The sequence below is a fragment of the Rhopalosiphum padi genome, chromosome 1 (genome assembly GCF_020882245.1).
Source record: "Rhopalosiphum padi isolate XX-2018 chromosome 1, ASM2088224v1, whole genome shotgun sequence".
Lineage (NCBI taxonomy): Eukaryota > Metazoa > Arthropoda > Insecta > Hemiptera > Aphididae > Rhopalosiphum > Rhopalosiphum padi.
This window is the reverse complement of record NC_083597.1, coordinates 39,818,716-39,842,918: the sequence shown is the minus strand read 5'-3', so window position 1 is coordinate 39,842,918 and position 24,203 is coordinate 39,818,716. Positions and strand designations below refer to the sequence as shown.

The 24,203-nt window shown below is 27.6% G+C and overlaps 1 protein-coding gene across 9 annotated transcripts in view; it reads left to right on the top strand.

The window, feature by feature from the left end:
• LOC132931966 (polypyrimidine tract-binding protein 2) overlaps positions 1–24,203 on the top strand; it is a 178,716-nt gene that overhangs the window by 63,900 nt on the left and 90,613 nt on the right. For 8 of the 9 annotated variants that reach the window (XM_060998096.1, XM_060998094.1, XM_060998100.1 and 5 more), the window contains one exon: positions 15,973–16,083. The exons of the other annotated variant lie outside the window; for it this stretch is intronic. In XM_060998096.1, coding sequence (XP_060854079.1) covers positions 15,973–16,083 — 111 coding nt within the window. The remainder of the gene's footprint in view (positions 1–15,972; positions 16,084–24,203) is intronic. 9 annotated transcript variants of the gene reach the window in all.

The following is a 24,203-nucleotide window of genomic DNA, read 5'->3' as shown; positions in this document are numbered from 1 at the left end:
TGATGTGTTAGCGGCTAACAGTTAATGACGATTAAAATTTTTTACCATGCTCGTAAAAATTTAATTACGTTTTTTTTGTGATTTAATTTATTCTTGGTGCTTTATTTTGATGTTCTATGGAATCTATTGTAATAGAAATTGTGAGTTTATCATATAATATATAAGAAATGTTTTTCTCCCTGTGATTTGTGTTCATAGTTGCGCACCGCTGACGAACCAAGCGTCTATTGTTGTCTGTGTTCTTGTTATTTTTTCTCCCGTTGAAATCTACAACACAATTACTGATACTAATTCAAAATATAATTTACTCATTAAAACTGTAATTGTTTATACGTATGAGATTTTTTTTAAAACTATGTTTGATGACAGTCATGGTTAAAAAATCTTATTGTATGTTGTTTTGAATAAGGTACCATTTATTTAATAGTTCTATAGCTAATTTAGAAATTAAAAAATACATAGCAGGTATATCTAGCATAAGACAGCATGCATTGTAGGTTTTTACGGTTTTGAGTTTAATTTTTAGAATCTAGACGGTAAATTGCACATGGTGTGTTGTGATATGTGACATTGCATTTGAAAATGATACATTTCGTCTGAAGCAAAAACTATTTTGCATTAAGTTTGGTTATATATTATAAGTTTACAAGATTACTATAGATAGTTAAATAATGTAATTAATTTTATGTAAAAATGACTGGTCTCTCGTTAATTTTTGTTTTAGAAATTGTTGAATTAATATTGGTAATTTTATAGTATATAGGTTATTTATGAAAGGAAATCTTTGAAACACTTTAATTTCAAAAAGCGGGACAAAGTATTTATATTTTACCAACAGTTTATTACCTGAGAAGTTTGTTTAGATTGTTTCTCATACTACACAGATTTTAGTATTTTATTTTGTGGTTTCGATTCTTTCAATTGACTTGTAATTCGTGTTATAATATAATTTAATGCTGTGGTTGGGATGCGTTTTATGAACGTCGACAGCCGTGGTATGTTGTACTTATTTTACTAGATGGATACTTTTATTTTTGTTTTGTAGTTTAACTTGCATATATTATTACATCAAAGTTCTTCACAGTTTTATATTGTTTGTTTTTTTGAAACACGAGGTGATCATTCATGTATTATGATTAATATGGGAGTTAGGAGAAGTCATTTCTGCTGGTGTTTATATATGTACTGTATAACTTTGAAATTTCTGTACAACCTATCACCAAGTTCGTCCTAGGATTCTAATTCTAATTGATTACTGATCATACTCAAATAAAAATTCAACTTACTACTACTATTAATGTAATATATAATAATACCGGCAAATTAATATGAATTTCGAATTTCAAACCTATCAATTATAGCGGAAGTAATAGTTTATTAATTACATAGGTATATAGAATAAGTCTTAAATTATAAGCTTAAATACTATTTTAGTATTATTATAGACTTTATATTTGTTTTCAACTGAGTCTGTTATAATTTGTTTTATTCTCCAAGTAGTTTTATTTTATTATTTTTTACAACTTCATTGGTAATTAATAATTAGTTTTATATTTCAGCGTTGTTAAAGTTTTTATTATTATTAAAGGACATATATATTATATAGGTAGTGTTCAGTGTTGTTTGAACAAAATAAATACATGCAAAATTTAAAGAAAAATGTATTTTTATAAACATTTTATTTCGCAAAATAATTTAGTTTAGTTTTAACTTTATGCATTTTTAACCTTTCTGAAAAAGGTTGAAGGATCAACTTTAAAATTTAAATGGGATCCCTATTTTTGATTCATGTAAAATGTAAAGTTTTTCTATATAGTGAATTATGATGATTGTGTTATATTATAACATAATGTTAGGTTTGTATAAATATATATTTTATGGTAACATGACTTTTCTTAGAAATAATAGGCGTGAACACACATTTCAAAAAATAATTTTTAAGAACAGTAAAAAAATCAAGGAATGTTATTAATGATCATGATAATTAAACAATAGAATTTAATTGTATTATTTATAATACATTAAAAAAAAAAATTATCAACTTGTGTTTTGTAATATTTACATTAAAATTATACCCATTCTAATATTATAAGTCTACGAGCTTAAACACTATTATATTTTGCTGGATTATATTATAAATTTGCATTTATTTATGTCGTATTATTAAGTTTGAAAAGTATTATGTCTTTTTTAGTATACGCTAATTTTGTTGATTTTCTTAAGTTAAATTAAAATAATATATCTTTTACTTATTTACATAATCACTGAAGCGTTTTGCTCATTTTGTTTGTTCAAACGTTTTGAAACACTGGCAATTACATATTAATTATATTACTAAACTAAAAAAATAAAATTGGGTCTTATTTCAATATCGTTTTGAAAAATAATAATTAAGTTAATTAAAAAATATAAGTATTTATAAATATAATTACACTAGGTCTTTATTAGTTTAATACGTCATGAATTTATTTAGGAACAATGATACGCGTTTTTGACGGAGTTCCTGGTAAACTTTTTCTGCAGACACTAGTCATTGTACGAGTAATAACCCCATAGGAAAACTATAAGAATCTAATTTAATATAATTTTCGTCTCGTTTTTAACATTTTTTTCCTGTTGGTCCAGCTCGCTACGCTGTAGTTTATTCATGGCACAAGTAGCGCAACTCGTAAAAACCAGCAGTAATAATATAATAATCGTAAAAATAATGTAAAAAAAAAAAAAATCCCCCGGTGGACTTTTGCGTGAACCATTTTTTCATCGTATTCTCGCACATTTAAAACCCCTAAATCCTATAAAAAAGTTTTTATTTCGATATTAATAATGAAAATTGATTATAAAATAAATCGGAAACTGTATCTCAGGAAACTATAATATAACGTCGTAATATACGCGTATATATACGGTTTATATAATTTTTCTTTTACGGTTGAATTCAAACTACTTCCTGGTATATACACTGTGGTCCATTATACCTTAATTTTCAAAGATGTTGATGTTGGTTTTTCTTTGCATTTTGTTCTAAGGAAATTTTTCTATATTATTTATGTGTAGTATACAACTTAACTTTATTTACCGGTCATTATTTATTCATAAATTGTAAACATGTAATGTATGGCTTTAGAAATTGAAATTCCTTCTATTTTAATTTTTCGAGTTAGCTCGATTACCACCTTATCATCACAAATTTACAAGTCTTACTAAAAATTGTTGTTCTCATTTTATACTACATTATCTACAATAATGTATACGTATTTAACGTACTTAATGCATTCCAAAAAGTCAAAAACCATTTCATGTACATAATGTACGCGGATATATTTATGTAATTGCCGTGAAATTGTAGTTAGAAAGTATAACGGCAGCTCTTCGTTGTCTATTCAACTTTAATTTGCTGGCATACATCCATAGGTACTAGATCCAAATTGTATTGATAATGTACAGACTACAAAGTTATGTCCTTTTTAGTGTTTACCATTGTCGATTAGCTTTTTTCTTTATTTTAATGTGTTTCTGGAAAATTATTTCTGTTTTATTTATTATATCATGTTTTTTTATGATAAAAAAAATAAAAAATATGTGCATCATTTTAACTGCTATGATTAAGTTGTGTAAAATAACAATTTTTTCTTAGAAATAATACTTTTTTATTTAATGTATTGTCTTAACCTGGAGTTTTTGAGAGGAATTAATATAATTTCCTATTTTGTAATATTTATTATTTAAAAGATTTTAGTTGGTACACACATATTATGATGCAACGATGACAAACAGTAGAAAACGTAAACAGTAAATATAATAATAACAAATTCTCGCTAAATGTAGTTTTGCCGGGTACTTAAATGCAACTAGAGAACAAAAACTCTGCTAACTTTTCTGTTTGTGCATTTACGAACAAACAATTCCAAAGCATATTTCTAGTTTACCGTCAACCTTTGTTATACGCCAGCTGAGAATTTTAAGTCTTTTGTTAACTGTTCGCTTGCATTTTTTTATTTTGACTCTGCTATATTAACAGTAGCGATATAATATGTATATCGGTTTTTGTTTTCTTTAGGCCCAAACATTTTTTCCCAATACTCTTCTTAGTTTGTGCTACGTAGTATAATGTGTATAGTAACATATTATAAGGCGCCGCTGAGACGACAATATATACATATAGTAACATGTACGCATTTTATATTAAAAAAAAACCTTTCGGATATTACGTTCCTTGTTTTATGGTCTACAAGACTAAACTGGCGATATAACAAAATATATAATATAATATGTATGTATATATATATATATATATATATTACGTGTGTTTATTTTAATTTTGACCCGTGAGTAAAATGTAATTATGTAATTTATCAGTCTGGTAGTATACCTGCAGCTGTGTAGTTGATTCATACGATGAAATAATGAATGTATATGTTTGATTTTTCTTAAGTTTTTGTAGGTATTGTGTATAGTGTAGTAGTAATCAAGCCCGTAAATTGAATGCACTAAAACTATTGTTAAATATGCAAAAGCACGCACTTTAAAATTTAAAAATGCAAAACTGCGTAAAATAACTTTTTTTTAAATAACATTTAAAAATATTATCAAATAAAAAAAAATATTTTGAATAAACATTTATCAAGATTACGTTTGTTATTATTCTCATTTAAAGTATTGTTCTGTGTTTAAAGATAAGCAATAGCAGTATAAATAAATAATATTTTTTATTCGTAATTTTTTTCTTGGACAAGTGCTATTGATTACAATAATAACAGTTTAAAAATAATTTTGTTTTTGGAAACAAATATCCAATTATTATTGAACACAAATTTCCCAAAAAAGAAAAGTCCGATGGCTCATCTGTTGTGACGATTTGTTAAAAAAAAAAATAACTTAAAATTAGAAAAATATTGAAAACTTTTGAAAATAGGTATCATGTTATTATGCTAAAAATATACAATTATATGCGTATGCATGAGTAGATATTGTTTATATTATAGTAAAATACATTATTGGCGGACTTATTATTTCTTCTACGAAGTTACAAAAACACAACATGCAATTATTGATACTATTTAGATTCTGATTTATCTCGATTATAACACTGTTTATAAATTGTAATGACGACTCATTATTATTATATTTGTAATTTTGTCATCATTGTTTTCCATAAATATTCTAAATATTTATTGAATAAATTCTATAGTATTAGATTGTTTCTGAGAGGAAGCAATGTATTATGAAGTTTTTGTTTACTTACACGCGTATAGACGTGATCAGAACATTTTTGTAGATAGTGCACTTTTAACTCATCAAAGAATCACATTGACAAATTAAAATAATATGCATATTTTATAATATATAAAAGATTTATACAATATTTATATATATATATTATATTTATATTTATTTTATCGAAACATTTAAAGTTACTTATAAAGTTATAAAGAATAAAAATACTGTAGTACTGTAAAATATATTAAATATATTATTTTATTAATGTAATAAAATAACTAAAGAATATAAATAACCCTTATGGCAAGTGTTCAGTAGCCAGTAGGTATAGTCCAATAATATTATTCGTTATTATTATTTATTATGTAACGTTACGTTCCGTACGTATAGTTTTTAACTCTGACAGTATGTATAATACTTATATTTTGTTTTCAATTGCAAATATAAAACTGTCATTTATAATTATAGCTAATACAATTGTTATCAAATTTAGAGTCAGCTTCGTTTTAATTAAAACAAGAATGTATCATAAAATTAATAGAACTAATATTGACTATTTGTGTATATTGTAATATTGCGATACTGTAATGTTAATTTGGCATTTAGCATAAATTGTGTGTGAATACTAGAATATTATTTATGATAGTCGGTGACTGTAAACAAATCGCTGTACAGCGGGTGTCCTCTTTCGTAATATATTTTTTTTAAATTGGCATTTCATTCGATGCGCGTTAATCTGCGGTTAGGTATTCTGCGAATAATAAATCTCTTGAATATAACGATAAGTTATTCCTTGTTTGTATGTATATGCATTCATGTATTGTAAATATTTTTAAAAAAAAAACTGTTTTTGGATTCGACAAGTAAAAATGAAAATAAAATATCTGCTTTCTTAATGAGGTTTTCCACCAGACATTCATTCGCGTGGGTCCCTTGAAGATTTTGATCACTGGGAAAGTCGAATTCAACAAGCGGAACGACGCGCGTAGTAAAACGTCCCGTTGTGCGGAAACTAATCGGTTTTCGCGGTGCTGCAGAAAAGAATACATTACCGCATTTTTCGATACCTTTTTCTTTCGTTCTCGTCGAAATTGAGCGTTTATATACTTTGCACATCATATAGATGACATCGTTTTAAGGAATCTGTCTGCAACCCTAGCGTGTACACCGTTCTCTTGGCTACATTTCCAAAATTATCAGCAACGCCACGTAATCTGTAAAGGTTTATTTGGAAAATGCAAGCAATGAGCAAACATTATCAAAAAACGAGAAATAAGAATATTTCAAGTAAGGAACTAAACATTAAATGCAAGACCTTCGCGATAAACTGATTTGACCGTTTGATACGCTTGACCGTTGTCGAGTTGTGGCACAATTACAAATCTTCTAGACAAAAATATTTTTATTTGTTTAATACTATTGTCATAATAATATTATTAACGTATTAACTCTATTGCTGGTGACTATACTTTTATTTTATTCAAATGATAAATTGTCTTTAGTATTCATTTTATATATCTTATCACAAACTAATGTAATAATTGCCATGTAATTAGCTTAAAACAGCTTTTAAAACATTAGCTTTTTTTCTTATTATGTTTTTGACTAAATTGACTAAATTAAAAGTAGAAGAATTACTTTAAAATTATTCTATTCTAATAAATATTTGAATCATAAATACTTATAATTACTATAATACATATAATACTTGGTGTGCCGGTTAGTGTATGAAACACTGAAGTGATTCAATTGATTTTGATTTGAAAACATTAAAGTAGTAGACAAAATATTTTAAAAAATTAATCTTAAGTATTGTTTTAAAATTCAAATTAGCTGAAGTGTATAATTGTTTTTTGTGATATTATGGTACATTTTAAATATAATCGTGCCCTATATCTTTTCAAACACGTAGAATCACTAATGTTATATAATTTTCATATTTGAACGACAGATTTATTTATAATAAACTAGGTTGTTAACTATCCTACGCACCTATATATTTAATTAAAATCAACAATCGAGGCCAAAACGCCATAGATATTAGTTATTATTTATATTTATAACAAATTATTCTGTTTACACACTAGATTCATGAAATAATACAGTGATACATAATAAAGTGACTAGATATAGCTAACCAAAATTATCATTTTTTGTTATTTATCATAGTCGTAATAAAGATGTAATAGTAGTTAGCTTTGAAAAAATTCTTGAGTCAATTTTGAGTACTTGAACATTTTTATAATACTTGAAATTTTGAATACTCGATTTTTAATCTAATATTACTCAATACCTTATAAAAAAAAAAAAAAACAAATAAAACAATACGTAGAATTACAAACTATATTATGTATGTTGTATTACTAAATTAAATGTAATATATACACTTCATGATATAATATTTAAATAGTTACACTTCTGAACCAAGTATTTTATAGTTAAAACACCCTAATGTCGAGATAATGATTAGTTTTTATTAATAAAATAAATAAATAGTTTTTATTTATACGTATACTCCGATTTTAACTAATAATAGTGATAACAAACAATTACACTGACTACCTGTAAATGCTGGTTAACATTAACATTATATTCAGTAGTGTATTGCAGCTTAGCTATTTAGTTTTTTTATAAACCTATAACACAAGAATCTATATGATTGAAATAAGTAAAATGTTTTCACTTATTGTCAATGCAATAGAGAATATAAAATGGATGTACTTTGTTTGAAGCCTGTGAATTGTGGTAAAGTCAAACAAAGTGGACGATTTTAAATATTATTAAAGCATTGCATTACAAAATGCAGCATCGGGTTTATCCTTGTATTTTTCATAATTATAGGTATTTTTTTCGATAATTTACTGAAGACCTTTTAAAAGAATGACGAATTTTGTATAAAGTTCCTGTTATGTACGATTCTATTAATTTATTCAATGTGGCAGTCCATTGGAAAATATTTGAATGACGTTTTGACATATTTTTCTGTCAATTTAATAAAAACAAAGTTTTCAATTTATATATAAATATATATTTATTTACAATATATTTGTATGCCATAAACGAATTTTGTGTAAGGGAAAAAATTAGGAAATGTCTAAGATATGTCAAACGAATCAAAAAAAATAAGACACGACATTTCTACAATGATTGATGTAGGCATTCAAAACTGTAACATTTGTATATTGTTTAAAATATAATACATATACGCATATAAAAATACTGTTATGCCTAGACTTCAAATACAAAAAAACAAAACGCGTTTGAAATACATGGGTACAGTTTTCTTTTTATCATTCTAACTTATGTGAGCTACAACTATTTTGGTCGTTACTCATATTTTGTTGTTGATTTATTCCTAAAAATTTAACAGTGACCACCTATGTGGCGTTTGGAAATTACGTTTTTATATTTTATTATGCAGAATAGAACACACAGTAAGCAGAAAGTATAATGTACGTTTAAACAATTTAATGTTGATTAACTTAAACAACGTAAATTTATTTTAAATATTCAAGCTTTTTTTACTTCGTTTTTTTCTCATTAAAAATTATAAGAAAAAAAAACAATAACATTCTATATGCGAATCGATTAAATGTACAATTGTGGTTTGGCTAGAGTAGAGTACCTCTATACGGCTTATTATCATAAAAAATACAATATTAGGTAGGTACTATTAAATCATTTAATTTGTGTTATGTGATTTATGCAAATTCTTTCGTATAATTTATTCCAATGTGGAATAACTATATAGCACAGTTTAGTACTATATGTATAGTTGAGTGAATTAATTTTTAACTGTCAATATGTTCGTTCGTGCATAAAAACCTAATAATCCATGACCTAATGATTATTTCGAATTCCAACGTCAGCTTTTTATCCAAACAATAATTCGTATAAATAGTAAAATTTTGTTGACATAACGATTGTGCAATTATTTGAAATTTATCATTAAGTTAGTGGCGACACTCTACTATACTTCGAATTGATTACTGTATGGTTTTATATATTTAAAGTAAAATATATTCTTACAATACACTGCAGTATAATATATTATACGATTCATAATTGTCTTTAACAAAAAATATAAAGACGACGACGTTGATCTGAATTAAAGAAATGTTTGTTTTAATGATCATTGTGTATTTATATACGTATATACATTTACTTCGTAATACACAGATATAGTTTGTATAATTAAAATTACGTTCAACGAGTTACTCACGAAATTCCTTTTAGACGAGTAAACGATTAACATAAACCCGTCGTCCCTCTTCGTCCCGAGCAGTATTCATATTTAATTTTAAGTAGGTATGTGGCTGAGTATTTTTTAATACTTCCGAAATGTACAATACATAAATATGTATGTTTCCATCTGCGCTTATATACGTATATATATATTTCTATTTATTGTTTTATTTATGTATGGACGCGTGGGAAAATTAAACACATAATTTTATCGTCCCTTGTAAGTATACGTAATATACACTTGTCGCTGAAATTACGCCATATCGCCCGCGTGAAGTAGGTACTAAGACATTGCGGCGTGCAATTCGAAAGACGATACACAAACTCGTATGTTTACTCTCGATTATGGCTTAAACGTTTTACCTCCGGATAAAAAGGGGTATACCTCGTTGTTTTTCACGTAGCGTTTGTCATTACAGAGGACGAGGTATTTCGATATTTTTTTTACTTAAACGAATCTGTGAGACTTTCGTGCAATCCTAGCAACCTTATTGCCACCTCCATTTTCCGCCGTGAATTTTCTTTTATATGACAATGTCGTCTTGTCGTGTAGGATATAAGCTGCAGCACAGGCGGCCTCTTAGACGCAATTTACTTTATATATCCGACGTGCACAATACAGGGGGTGCAATTTTCCCGCCCCTGGCCAATATCCATTAGGTCCTCGGGGACACCGTCGCTGCAGCATCCCGGTGATGACGGCGGCGAGACAATGTCTTTGAGAACAACGCAACGGTATTCTCATCTCTTTCGAGTTAAATACATTTATCGCGCCCATCCTCTTTTGTATTTTTTGTCAACAGGTGGAAATTTCCTATTTTAGAAGGAAACGTGTGCGGGAGAGGGTATATACTTGTTACTCGGCAGCGACGACAATACAACGGGTATCGCGTATTGTGCAGTAAGTAATAGAGGAAATCGCGGCGGTTTATAGTCGTCGACATGGGAGGGCAGACTGCGTTTAATTAAAAGGAAAAAAAAATTGAACGGGAGTACAATGCTCGGGAAAATGGTCCGACGGGAGGAAACCATTGGAACAGGGCGTGGGTAGGGTCGGTCGGGATTACGGATTTTTAATTAGATCTACGGAAGAATGTCTTACGACGTGTGTGTATGTGTGTGTGTGTGTGTGTGTGTGTGTGTGTGTGTGTGTGTGTGTGTGTGTGTGTGTGTGTGTGTGTGTGTGTGTGTGTGTGTGTGTGTGTGTGTGTGTGCGTGTGTGTGCGTGCGCGCAAGCGTTCCCCGCCTTTCTTGAAGCGCGAGTTGCTTGTCACACGTCCGGAATTAAAATATATAAAATACCGATGGTTATTTATTTATTCCACCAAAATGTTTTTATTCGTTGTTTTTGCTCTCAGACGTTTTGCTAATTGATCACGTAACAACCACAATCAGGCGATGTATAGTTGGTTTAACTTACGGATGATTAACGGATTGTTTATAGTTTATATAACCTCTGCAGCCCGCCTAAGATGTACCTTTCCTGAACATGCACCGCGGGCGTTGATAAGTTTAAAAATAAAAGCATGGGGGGGGGAAATGAATAAAGAAAAAACCTCGATCCCCATGTCGTTTTGCGTATACCAGGCGGTTCTGAGTTCACGGGGGTCTAATGGACTGGAAAACACGGTTGTACGCGTATTCTTAGTATACAATCTTGGTCAATTCCGGGGATTTACAATGAAGGGGATTTCGTGAAATGTGTTTTTAAACCTACTCACTGTGTACTTGGCCCGTTGAGACATTCGAAAAAAAACAGTATGTAAAAAATCGGTTTGTGGTGGTATAACTCGTTTCCACCAAAAAAGTATTTATTTTATCTTCCATCTGCAATTATCTTTCCCATAACATGGATAATGATACCTCTTTCTACTGAAACATTTTTGTACATCACACCAAAAATGAATATTTAAATTTTGTAATGTTTTTATGCGCATCTGTACCATCATATAGTCTCCCTTGAGAATTTCACAATATTCGTCGAAAATATTTTTATTGCATACTTTTTTTTAAACAGTAGGCCCAAAACATGAATATCAACATACGAGAATTTTATTTACGATACCTAAGTCTAGGTTTGTTAATAATCTCAGTATAAAAAAAAGTAGTAGTTGATATAACTGCTTGATATAATTGGTTAGATATAATCACAGGTTAATAAAATGTCATAATAATTGTATAATTGAAAATAGCTAGTGTAATTAATCGAGTCTATATTATGTAGTTGGAATAATTGTTGTATAATAGTTAAAACAATGACTATCATAAACATTAAGAGTTAACTATCAGTCTATTAGGAGTAGAAGGATTAACTATTATAAGTTGTAGAATTAATTGCTAGTTATAATTTTCTTTTTCATAAGGTTAAAATAAGTAAGACAATTAGTAGAACCAACTCTGATTCGAATCTATTACCAGTATTACTCGGGGTAATACATTTTTTTGGGAGTTATGTGTTAAAACCGTGTAATCAGATTTTTTTGAAAAAATGCTCGTGCTTGTAATATGTTAATTTTAGATACCTAGGTACTTATAAACAATTTTTTCTTAGGGTGATGGGAGTTTCAAATGTTTTTACTAAAATTGTTTAATATGAGCTCTGTATTTTTTAGTGTACCTATTATAAATTATAATGCAATATGAGCAGCATTTTTTTTCTTCTAACAATGTATATTATTCTACTTTTTTGATTTGAAATAATTCAATTCACTGTGGAAAATGAAAATAAACTTTTATTTATATGTATAAATTATATATGTAAACATTGAAAATTATTTGGAATGAATCACTTTTTATAAGTACAAAATATTAGTCTGGAAGCAGTGAGTTTTTAAACTTTTATAATTGGTATCTTTATTTTTTTTCAAATAATAAAATACATTTTTTTCACCAGGTTTTTTTTTTTCATTAAATTCAAGAATAATTAATGAAATAAAAATATTTTTGCATACTATTAAAATGTTGTTAACATGCCATTTTTGGTACGCGTGCCATGGTTTCGTCACTGCTTTATATCAGGGATATTGCACCCATAATCGTTTGGGTAAAGTTATGTTAGGTTATAGGCCTATACCGGTTATACTGAAGTTTGTGGGAAGTGGAAGAGGAGGCTGATAATTAATATCAAGATTTGATTATTACAGGTCATCGATGTTGGATGAGATGATACTGTAGTGCAAGTTTAGTTCATTGTTTTTATTGAACTCTTTATTTTTAGTTTTTGTTTGTTTTGTATTTTTGCAATGTTTGAAAGGATCTGACAAAAATTCATTACCTTTTTAATAATTAATGCCGAATACAAATTTTAAAATAAATATTTTGTGGTTAATAGCCTTTTGTTCGTCTTTGTACTTTCAGACTTCTTTAGAGTCGGTATACTTGTACAATTTTAATTACACAATTTTAATTTTAATTACGGAACCGTACAATGAAAACGCATTTTGCAGCGATTAATTTTTAAACGCCAACCGTGTTTTTCTTTCTATATATACATACGGTTATCTATTATATAGTATACTGTATATGGAGATATTATGGACAACAAGCGTAAGATATTAACCAAAAGCTTAGACTTATGGTTTTCTTCGTGAAATATTCATTAATGTATTCGGCCCCAATATAGTTGGAATTAAAACCCGAATAATTTAAAACTTCGAATGTACCGTAAATAATATGAAGGGTTAAGTCGTAGAATTTGATTGATTTTTTTGTGATTTTCTGAATCCAGCTAGATATAACTATCGATACGATTAATTGTCTTTAGAATAAACCTATGATATTTTTAAATAGAATTAGTTTACGTCGTAATAGATCTAAAAACCGGTTTACGCGTAATAACGGTCTTGATCGTTTACCGCTGTTTAAGAAAAAAAAACCGATGACATTTTGATCGCGACAAAATACATTTCTCTGAAAACGCCAACCAACCGTAATATATTTTTTTTCGAGTGTTAATTAGATTTTTGTCATTTATTCATCATCAAAAAACTTAAAATGTAATGAATCATCTAGTAGCCTTCTATGTTATAATTTTCGTCTCGGACTTCTAGTGTGCATCGCACTGGTGCTCTTTATTTGCCTATCTGTTGCGCCTCATCCACACAAAATCGATGTAATATTGTTTATACGTTATACATTATTGAACTAAAATGGTAAAATATACTTTGCGAACATTGACGTTCGTTTCTAAAATATCCGTGATAAATTAACAAATTTTCGATTTGAATAGCAGATAAAAGTATTATTATTCAACTTGTTTTACAATAGATATTGTAGACGACAATAAGTATTTTATTTTTGTCAAACATAATAAAATATGTATAACTAATGTGTTTGGATGATGTAAGTTACTAGTATATAGTATAGTAACTAAAATAAATAAAAAATATGAAAGGAAATGTGCCCGGCGAACGCATCGTACCGTTACGAATACCGTAACACGAAAGTCGTATACCTACACGAATTTATATTCTGGATAAAATTGTCTAGAAAGCTCGGTAAAAAGGTCATTTTTTGTAGTCTATGTGTCATTCCTGATATATACTGTAAATATCCCTGGCCAATTTAGGAAAATCCTTATTTTTCTAACTTTCATACGGTTCTCGCACATTTTAGTTTGTGACACAGAATAAACGAATGATCCAATATAATTTCAGATATAATAAAACATAATTTTTTAACAAAAACGTGTATAAATTACACATCGCGTTTTTTATTAGATGATGACTTGTATTTGTCAATGTTTAATTAGACATTGAGTATAACTAATAACCATACATCAGTTTGACAGTTAAGTACCATTACACGAGTATTGTAATTTGTTTTGATAAAGTATACTTAACTATGTTTTTCAACAAGGACTGTTATTAATTGATTTGTTTGTAACATTTTTTTTTTAAACAAGTATAGGTAAACTAGGTATATACAAATTAATACAATATTATAGTGTAAATTTTCTAACAATTATTTATTAAATAAAAGGGTACACATAATTACCCTTTTTGTAAAGTTTAGAGCATATCTGCTGGTTTGTAAAATACATGAATATTGAATATAACAGTATTTTATTTTCATTAAATAATGTAATCCAATGAATTGTTATTTTTGTTTTGTTAGGTTGTTTATTATTAGAATATTTTTATTATAAGTAACTCTAAACTGTATAGTTGTTAAAAAAAAATATTTTTGTTTAAGCATTTTTCTACGTTCGAGTTGTTTAAATCGAATAAATAATTTTCTATGTACGAATATTATACGTATTTTTAAACTTTTATTTATTATTTTCAATAAACTGTAGATGTTGATTTCTACTGCATTACATACATTTTACAGTAAATTGAAATAATTAAAAATAAAGCAGCATCTTTATATTTTTGCCTGTTATTTAATTAAAATCCATCGAGAGTTTTACATTAATTACTGAATTATTATTGTTTCTTTTGTATTTGTATTTGCATTATTTTACTGAATTTACGTTATACAATTTGATAATTTTTAACTTATTTATAGTTTTATTAATTTAGACTAGTTTTAGTTATTTTTTATGTATAGAGTGATTCATCAAATATGGTCAGTACCTATTGATTTTTAATAATGCATTTATTTAAAATCTGATTTTTGAAATCATATAAATATAAGACCATATTTTATAATCCTTGAATTTTATTTGTACTTTTTAGAAGTGTTTTATTGAGGTACAGTTTTCTTTTTTTAAACGTGAACCCTCTCTTTTACTATAAATTATTTGATAGTTTTTTTTTTTTTGAAAATTTTAACTTATTCTCAGTATTAAATTTGAACAAGTAGTTTTTAAGCTATTTAACTTTTTGTACTAAGAATAATAGTTCTATGATAATTAATTTTTAAAATATGTAAGATCTATTATAAATATTACAACAATAAAAAAAATAATATTAATTTATCAACATTTATAAATTGTAAAAATAGTCCAAGTAAAATATGTATTAGATCGAATATTACACATTAATTTTATATTTCTATAAAATCGCTTTTAAGGTCTATTAAATAATGTAAACATTTTAATAACTACAAAAAAGTTACTCATTTTAATTATTATAACAATTATTCACTAAATAATTTACTTTATAAGAGAAAGGGGTCAATAGGGGGGGAGGGGGGAGAAATCACGTTTGAAAAACGGAAGTTTGTATTGTCACACTTCACATATTTGATACAAATATTATAAAACAATTTAAGAATTTGAAAATATTTGTATTTAAAAATTCCAAAAATCTGAATTAGAAAATATTCATTATAAAAAGAAAAATTGGGGTAAGCATACTTGTTAAGAATCATTCTATATATTTATATGTATTAAGTAATTATACTTTTATTAGATTTAAAGCTTGATTGTAAAATTAATTTTACGTGTCTTCATTTTTCCTCTATTTTTTGTGAACATTGTTCTATATGAATCTGTCTACACAATTTCTAATATTTTACTTCGATATACCCCATTTAAACTGTTATTGTTTTGTATTTTTGTTTCAGGTAAGCAATAAAATGGATATGTTGACTTGTCAATATATAACACTCCCTGCAGAAGAAACGTCTTTGCCAAATTTTTTCAAATTCACACCGTATGTCACAGGATCCCTGAAGGTAAATTGCTCGTTCATGAGTTTTGTACACGTTATTGTTATTATCATAATATGCCCGACGCGAAGAAGCCAAGCTTCTGTTGGCTTCATGGCTAAAAGCCTCACGGGTTATTAAACTTTTCCTGCGTGCAAATCACATATAAGAATCCGCTGGCAATTACTGCGGTTACCCCTAAGTGCTTCCCGGACATAAAATCCGTAATTGAACACGTTCGCGATCGTGTAACCGTTAGTATGGCTAGGCAATAACACGATGCAGTCAATGGTTATAAGGGTATCTGTGTCCCTTCCGCTAGTTCTATATCATCTTTAGGATATATATATACATATATACACACACACACATACACATATAACAGTATTTGGAGCCGATATCGATAAATTTAATGGCAAATAGTTTAATACGTATATGTACCTTAGTAACTAGTTCACTAGTGGGTAAAAACGTTCCATCGATTATTATTTAATTAGGTAACCGCTCCATAGTAACCGCAATTTATTATATGCGTACACGATGGATTGTATAATTATTATACGTAATGTGCAATAAAAAATGCTGCTAATTTGAGAAGTCATTTAACGATTTATATCGTGTTTCGAGTTTATTCCATTTCGGTGTAATATGTACCTATACGAGGTCATTTAGTTATTTAGTTACAAAAATACAGTAGTTGAGATTATATCTGCAGGTAGGTAGGTATATATTATATCACATAATCTCTATTATTTTTGTCACGTACAAACTACAAATTGAACGTCCTCGTGGCCCGTGGTGTATGTATATAGAACATCATTTAAACGCCTTTTAGATTTTGGCTTTTCAGTGTCAGTGTCAGGTATGTTTATTTTTGTGATACTATTCAAATAAAAATATATTTAAGAAACGCACAAATTAAGAAAAGATTATGTAAGGATTATGCTCAAACGAAAATTATAACCGACTATAAATGATTATACAAATAATTGTTGAAGTTTTTTTTCTATGTTTTATTATCTATATATTTTATTAAATAACTTAAAAAATTCAATTGGGTTTTTACTATTGTTTTGATCAAAACTGTTAGTTTGATATTTTTTGATCAATACAAATGTTTGGTAATTTATTACGAAAAGTTACAATAATAACGATAATGAAAAATCGTATATATTTAATAACGTATTATAATAATATATAATCTGTATTAACTTGAATAAAATCCTTGTGTTAAAATAATAAATAACAGGGCTTTCATAATAATAATCTCCCCTAAAGAATTGTTTCAGCCGTTTTTATAACGTGATAAAAGTTAATCGTTCTAATTGAATTTTTGGTCTTTAGAAAGTCGCAGTATTGTTTGTCCATTACGATAAACCTTTTATTCTTTTGGTTTTCATCAAAGTTCTTTTTTTGTTAGGATCTCTGTCGGTGTAATCTGGATTTTCATTAATTAGCTAATAGAAACCAAGGTCGGTTTGTTACTTTGATTTTGCTATTTTGGTCTATATAGTGTTGTATACATCTATACAGCAATACCGCGTGTCCGTTAATTTATATAATTCCTATTCCCTGCATTATTTAGTTTGTCAACTATCTAGAGCAAATGCTAATTTGTCTTTAATAACAAATATCTTGAGGCCTTCGTATTTTGGCAAATACTATCAGTTTTACAAAGTTAACATAAAATAGTCAGCTTCTTTATTTATATCGATATCTGTTGTAGTTTCCTGTTACACAGGTATATATGTGTTTCGCAGTGCACTTCGATTATTGTTTTCTATTTTATACCTAGACAAACATTGTAAATATTGAAAGTTACATGTGCATCTCAGAATTTAATAAAATCTTGATGGAAATACGCGCGTCTTGGTTGTTTATTCAGTTTTCACATTGTAAATTGTAATACTATATGTTAGTTACTGTTACTTGCTATGGCTTATAAAACTATTACTACAATTGATATTACTTCTCCTATTACTACTATTAATAATGCAATAAGGAGTGGTAAGTCAATTATTTATATTCGACAAGTATATATTTGTCGTCGCACAATATCTACTAAATCTAAAATTGTATTTTGAATCTAATCCTTTTACTATTAAGAGAAGAACCAAAACCCCGTTGGGAGATTATAGGAGTTTTCGACCTGTATTAATTTCATACTACCTAAGTTAATCTTAGTTGAATTGTTATCTTGATTTTGAATTTGTAAGGATATGATTAAGTTTGGAGTTTTGAATTTAGTTTGTCCAAATAATGGCATTTTGTACAATATGGTATGTACAATGTACATGCATTATGAAAAATATGTACCATATATTATTATTTAACTATACAAATTATACAAATTTAAAAGTTTAATCGAAAAACAAGATTCAATTCACGAATTGTTGTAGTTATTTCAATATTCGTTTTGTAAAATTAAGCTAAATGATTTTCATTTTGTGTTTTTTTCAACAATAACATTGTTTTACTATCGTATTTTTTTTAAATCGCTATGTTTATCTTGTGACCAATGATAATAATAATAATAATAATAATATAAAAAAAAAAATAACAATTATAAAAGCCCAAATAATTTTAAATACTGGATACATTATGTATAATATTACATTTGAAAATGGCTTCTTTGAACGGGCTCAGCTCGCTATTCAAATTCGCAAGTAAAGTATTTTCAAATTGTTAATATTCTTTTAATGCATTTTGAAGTCCACTTTGGTTTTATTTGATTATCCATGATTTTAGTGTTATTTTATATCTCCATTTATTTTATAAACTGTATTTAATGTATAGCAAATATTTAGATGATTATTATATAAAAACCGGGCTAGTCGCTTTGCTGTAGAGCAGTTTTGAATATACTTTGTCATTGATTATGTCACTGCAATGGATAAGTTAAATATGTATACAATAATAAATTATTTTATACCTTACAAGGTTAAATTATTTCAATTGATATTTATAATAAATTATAAATTCATATTTTCCTAAGTAAAGTTAATTCTGATATTCAAATATTATTTTTTATCTTTAAGAAATTTAATTTTTTTGGCTTATACAATTTTAAACAAAGCATTATTAATAATTTTAAAACCATTTTAAAATCATTGAGTAAATCGTTTTATATTTCATAAAATTCTTCTAATATTTTTTAGAATGCTGTATGAACAACTTTTGAAGAACCTAAAATTAATTTTTTAATCTTTTATACTACATGGTGATATCAACTTTTAAAAATGTAAAATGTTCAACAACTATTATAAAACTAATTAATTCATGGTTCAATTCAAAATTGATGGTATTATATTATTATTTCATAAAAATATTAATATGTTTTTTTTAACCATTTTAAAACTTTTATTTAAAATAATATTGTCAATGAACAGTGTAATTTTTTTTATTTAACGAACCAAATACATTATAATTCAAAACTACAATGGATTTATGTTATTTTACCCCAATAAGCCATGCTTGTGACGATGTTATGGGTAAATGAGTTATTACAGTATGCAAATAAAATAGTATATTTACAAATATTATAACTAAACTAAAATACTATTTACTGTTTATGTAACAACTTTAATAATTAATAAAAGATTTTTATAATTAGTTTTATTTTTTACAATATTCAAAATAAATTTCTTCAGATATAAAGTCATAATTGATTAAATATTAATAATAATAATTGAATAAAAATTAACTGACCTAAGTAATCCGTACATTTTTTACCTTTAGCTACTATTTTTTGTGTATCTTACACGAATCTTATAAGGAGTATTCTTGATTGATCCAATTTGTAAAATGGTTTATCAAGAAATCTGAAGTTGATAGTGTTAAATAATTTATAATTTGATGCAGTAGATCCATTCAAAATCTTTTTGTTAAGATATGCTCGTATAGCAACATTTTGTTGTATCCCAAGCGGCTTTTATGAATGGTTATCACAGCCACTCTATATTAATAGACAATATCGGAAAATTAATCTCTATACAGCTTTATATATCATAGGTATACATAATTTATACGAATATAATATACATTAAATGTTTCTAAATTAATCATATATCATACATTTTTAAACTTCTTTATGTTAAATACTAAATTTAATAAAACTCTTTCTTCCTTCTAAAAGTACTATCTTGATTAAATTTTATATTTTAAACCACACTTAAAGATAAAGATTGGAGTATTCAAGGTGATCACAGAAATAAAATAAAAAATATACATACAAATGTAAAACAAATACATTCATATCTCTGCTCAATATCTTAAATCGATGATTAATTTAATTTTTAGTAAAAGAAAATATCAGTTTTCAAGTATTTAAATCACACTGACTTTATACTTACTTAGTTATTATAATAAGTGTATACCAACTTTACTAAATCAATGTTTTTACTTATGAAATGTCAATAATTAAATTGTAAATTTATTAACAGTAATATTAAATATTTTAGATGGAAAGTAATTTATTTTTACATTGAACGTTTTCATTTTATTATAATTTACTTTTTCCTATTAAAATTCTCCGGAGCACTTACTGTAGTTTATTATGAGTAAAATTCATAAGTTCTCCTAATCCCGTTTTTTTTTATCCAGACTGCGTGATAAATATATGTTTGATGAATAATAAAACATGTATTAAATCGGAAATCAAATTATTGAAACCTTTGAAATTAGATTTAAAACATTGCTCAACCAACTAACCTCGGTTTTAATGATTCTTTTGAGCTTCTGTGAAACTTAATTTTCTTTTACAAATGTTGGTAGTATTAAGCGACGGATGCTACTTGTAGCCGTGCATTTTTAACAATCATGACTCGACAACGACTCAATAACTCTGTGTTTCGTCGTTAAAAAATAAATTAGATTCCAAATTCCATTATGAAATGTCGGGAAATGCGTTTAAATTTTAATAGCTACAACCTCACGAGCTACGTAGCGCCTATAACAAGCGCATTGTATTTAAGTTAAAGTAGATTAAGTAATTTTTGTTTCTAGTAATCTAGTTAGTAGAATAATTTTTTCCTTTTTTATTTTTATTGTCCTAAATAATTGTTCAAAGAAATTAAAATTAAATATTCTTTATAGTTTATACAAATATTCCCTTGTATTTTCCGAGTTTAATTTTGAAACTAAACCCGTTTCAAATAAATATTACCAGATAGTATTGATAACCTAATCCAAAAAAAAAATCAACGAAAATTATATTAATTTTTTTTAATTAAAATTTCCGTGAAGTTGATTCGTTCGTCTGCAGAATGTAAGTATTTAAGAACTGTTATTGAATATTACTTTCAATCAAATTTTTGAAATAAAAAATGATTAATTAATTTTCTTTTATAACTGTTAATGTATTTCCCATGCAATAAAACGAAATTTTTAATAGGAATTATATTATGTATAAAACAAATATTGATTCTTAGATCATTTTTATTCATCGTAAAATTGTACGCAGTATCATTATCATATTATGTAATTTATACAGAGTCGACCATATTAAGTCATGTTATATCGCAGTGATCAGAAATGAAAATGTTTTCGATAAAACAAAATGACCATTGATGACATGCGTATCTAATATAAGTAAATTAAATTATCCTTCCGATTACATTTTAATTTGTATATATATATATATGTATACATGCGTTGTACACATATATATATTGTGCATATAGTGCATGGAATGAAAGACTGTTGAACTATTACATGCATTCCAATTATGTTAATGAGATGGTCGTCTGCCGGTTGAAAAGTTTGAATACTCGCTATTCCGGCGGTGTATCAATTCTACATAATATATATTAATCATATTATGGTCACATATAATACATATATACCTAAAACAGTTTGTTTTCTGGGGCTGAGAAGTGATATTCCTAGATAAATGTTCATGTTTTTACTCGGATTTTATTAACCAATATCCTAGTATATTGTACGATCGTACAAATATAAAAAATAAATATATTACGGTCGAGGAGGCGATAATAAATTAATAAATGTCTTGTATCCCTACTCGGAACCTGTAAATAATATATAGACATATATATATATAGTTGTGCTTGTGGCTGATATGCGTCTTACCTTCTTCGCAGAAATTCTAAAACATCAGAAAACGTGCGACGTGTATTTCGTCTTGGTCGGAACTCGGAAGTGACCGAAGCTTACAAATATAATATATGTGTAAAAGAGATAGTCGTCACACTGCACAACATTTTTTATATAATCCGCACTCGTGGATGGTGATCTAGAATCGGTCGGCACGGCATTATAAATTTTCCAAATATTGGTCGAGGAACAATATTGTTATACCAGAGTCCTCTACAACATATTTACCACGGTATAAACTCAGCCTATACAGACCTTTAGGCCAAGGCTGTCCGTATTGTATGCAGTAGGTACTCGCGCAAACTCAGGTTTGTACGATACTTTTGGTGTTTTTACGTTCGATCAGTCCTAAGAAACTACAGGTCCATTCCTCGATAACACGAAAAAAAAAAGGTCCATTGCGCCACCTATTCTCAAATGTTTTCTTACGTTCTGTTTTCCGTCCCCGCACTTGAATGTTGTTTCGTAATACAGATAATATAGATAATAAACTAGATTTGTATTTGATAATAACAGCCGAAACCGAAAAACCGTCATGTTGGTCGAGGACTCTGATGTATTGTGTAATTATTCAACCCCCCTGTAATATTATAATATTATTGTTTAGTATTTATAATAACTATAAAAAAAATAAAAATAATGAAAATATAAATATTTTTTTAAATTTAAATAACGCTATTATTGTAGTTTGGATTTTTGACCTTGAATATCTTTGTACAAGATTTTTTTGTCATTACTTTTCTCAATACCATGTACACGATTACTATAAATTATAGGTATCCGCAGTTTCTCTGAAAAAGAGGCTGTAAATACGTTCCCCACTATTTATGTGTATTCTGCCTATAGTCGACAGACGCGCGATTATCGTTTTATTTTTGAGGTCGGGTCTACGAGTTATTTTCAATTAGTATCTACACTACCTACCTACGTCGGTCTTATGTGTAAATATACGTTTGTATTTAATAAATGGTTTATTAAATAATGTAATGTCAAATGTACACCGACCCCGTTCTAATCCTCCACACCGATAATGAATGAGTTCAGTGAGTATTGAGTATCCGTCGTCAGTGCCCTGGCAACCGTGTATGATATCACATATCGCGGTATATATATTATTAATGCTCTAGAATTATGTCTTTGTACATTTTATAAGTTCAATTTGTAAAATAATTAGGAACGGCCTGTTTAAATGTAAAACGATAAGTATCTAATATGCATTATACAATATTGTTATAATATGCACGTTGTACGTGCAGCATGTAAGTCCTAACAAGTGTAAAAAAACGAATATTATTTGAACTGCACGTAACCGACATATACCGGGATATATATATATATATATATCTATAATATATTATATGTAGGCGCTCTAGCAACAGGCCGTCTGTTGATTCAACCTGTACGTGTATAATATCTGTTGAATATAATATATACGTAAGTGTTCAAGGTGTGTGGTGGTTAACCCATCAACGACGTTATTTCTTTTACGTGTCGATTTTTTCATAAGTCTCGGGATTAGTCGATTCTGTGTTATTACAAAGGGTCTATATATATAAGCCCGTCGCACTCTGTTTATTTGTCGTCGCTAGTGTTTAAGAAACTTTTGTGTAAACGGTCATTTGTTTAAAAGCTGCAAATCTTGAAAAAATATTCGTCGTGAAAGGAAAAAAGAAAAGAAAAAAAAGAGACATTGTGTACCTACAAACTAAAAGTGCAAATATATCAAACTTCAATAGGAAAAGTTTGAATAGAAACGTTAATAAATATAAAGAAGAAGAAGAAGAAGGAAGAAAAAAAATGTTTTCTGTTATGACGGTTTTCGGAGGACCCGCGTGAACAATACTTTTTTTTATTATTTTCTTTTTTTTTTTTCGCCGTTTGTCGACGGTTGCGGCGTCGTATTCGTTTAGTCCGGCGGCGGCGGCGGCGGCGGCGGCGGGTTTAAGCAACGCGTTTTCGTACAGGGCTCGGAGGAAAGTTCGCGCCGTGTTGTGTTGTGTCGCGCATTATATATTACAATATTATACATATTTTTA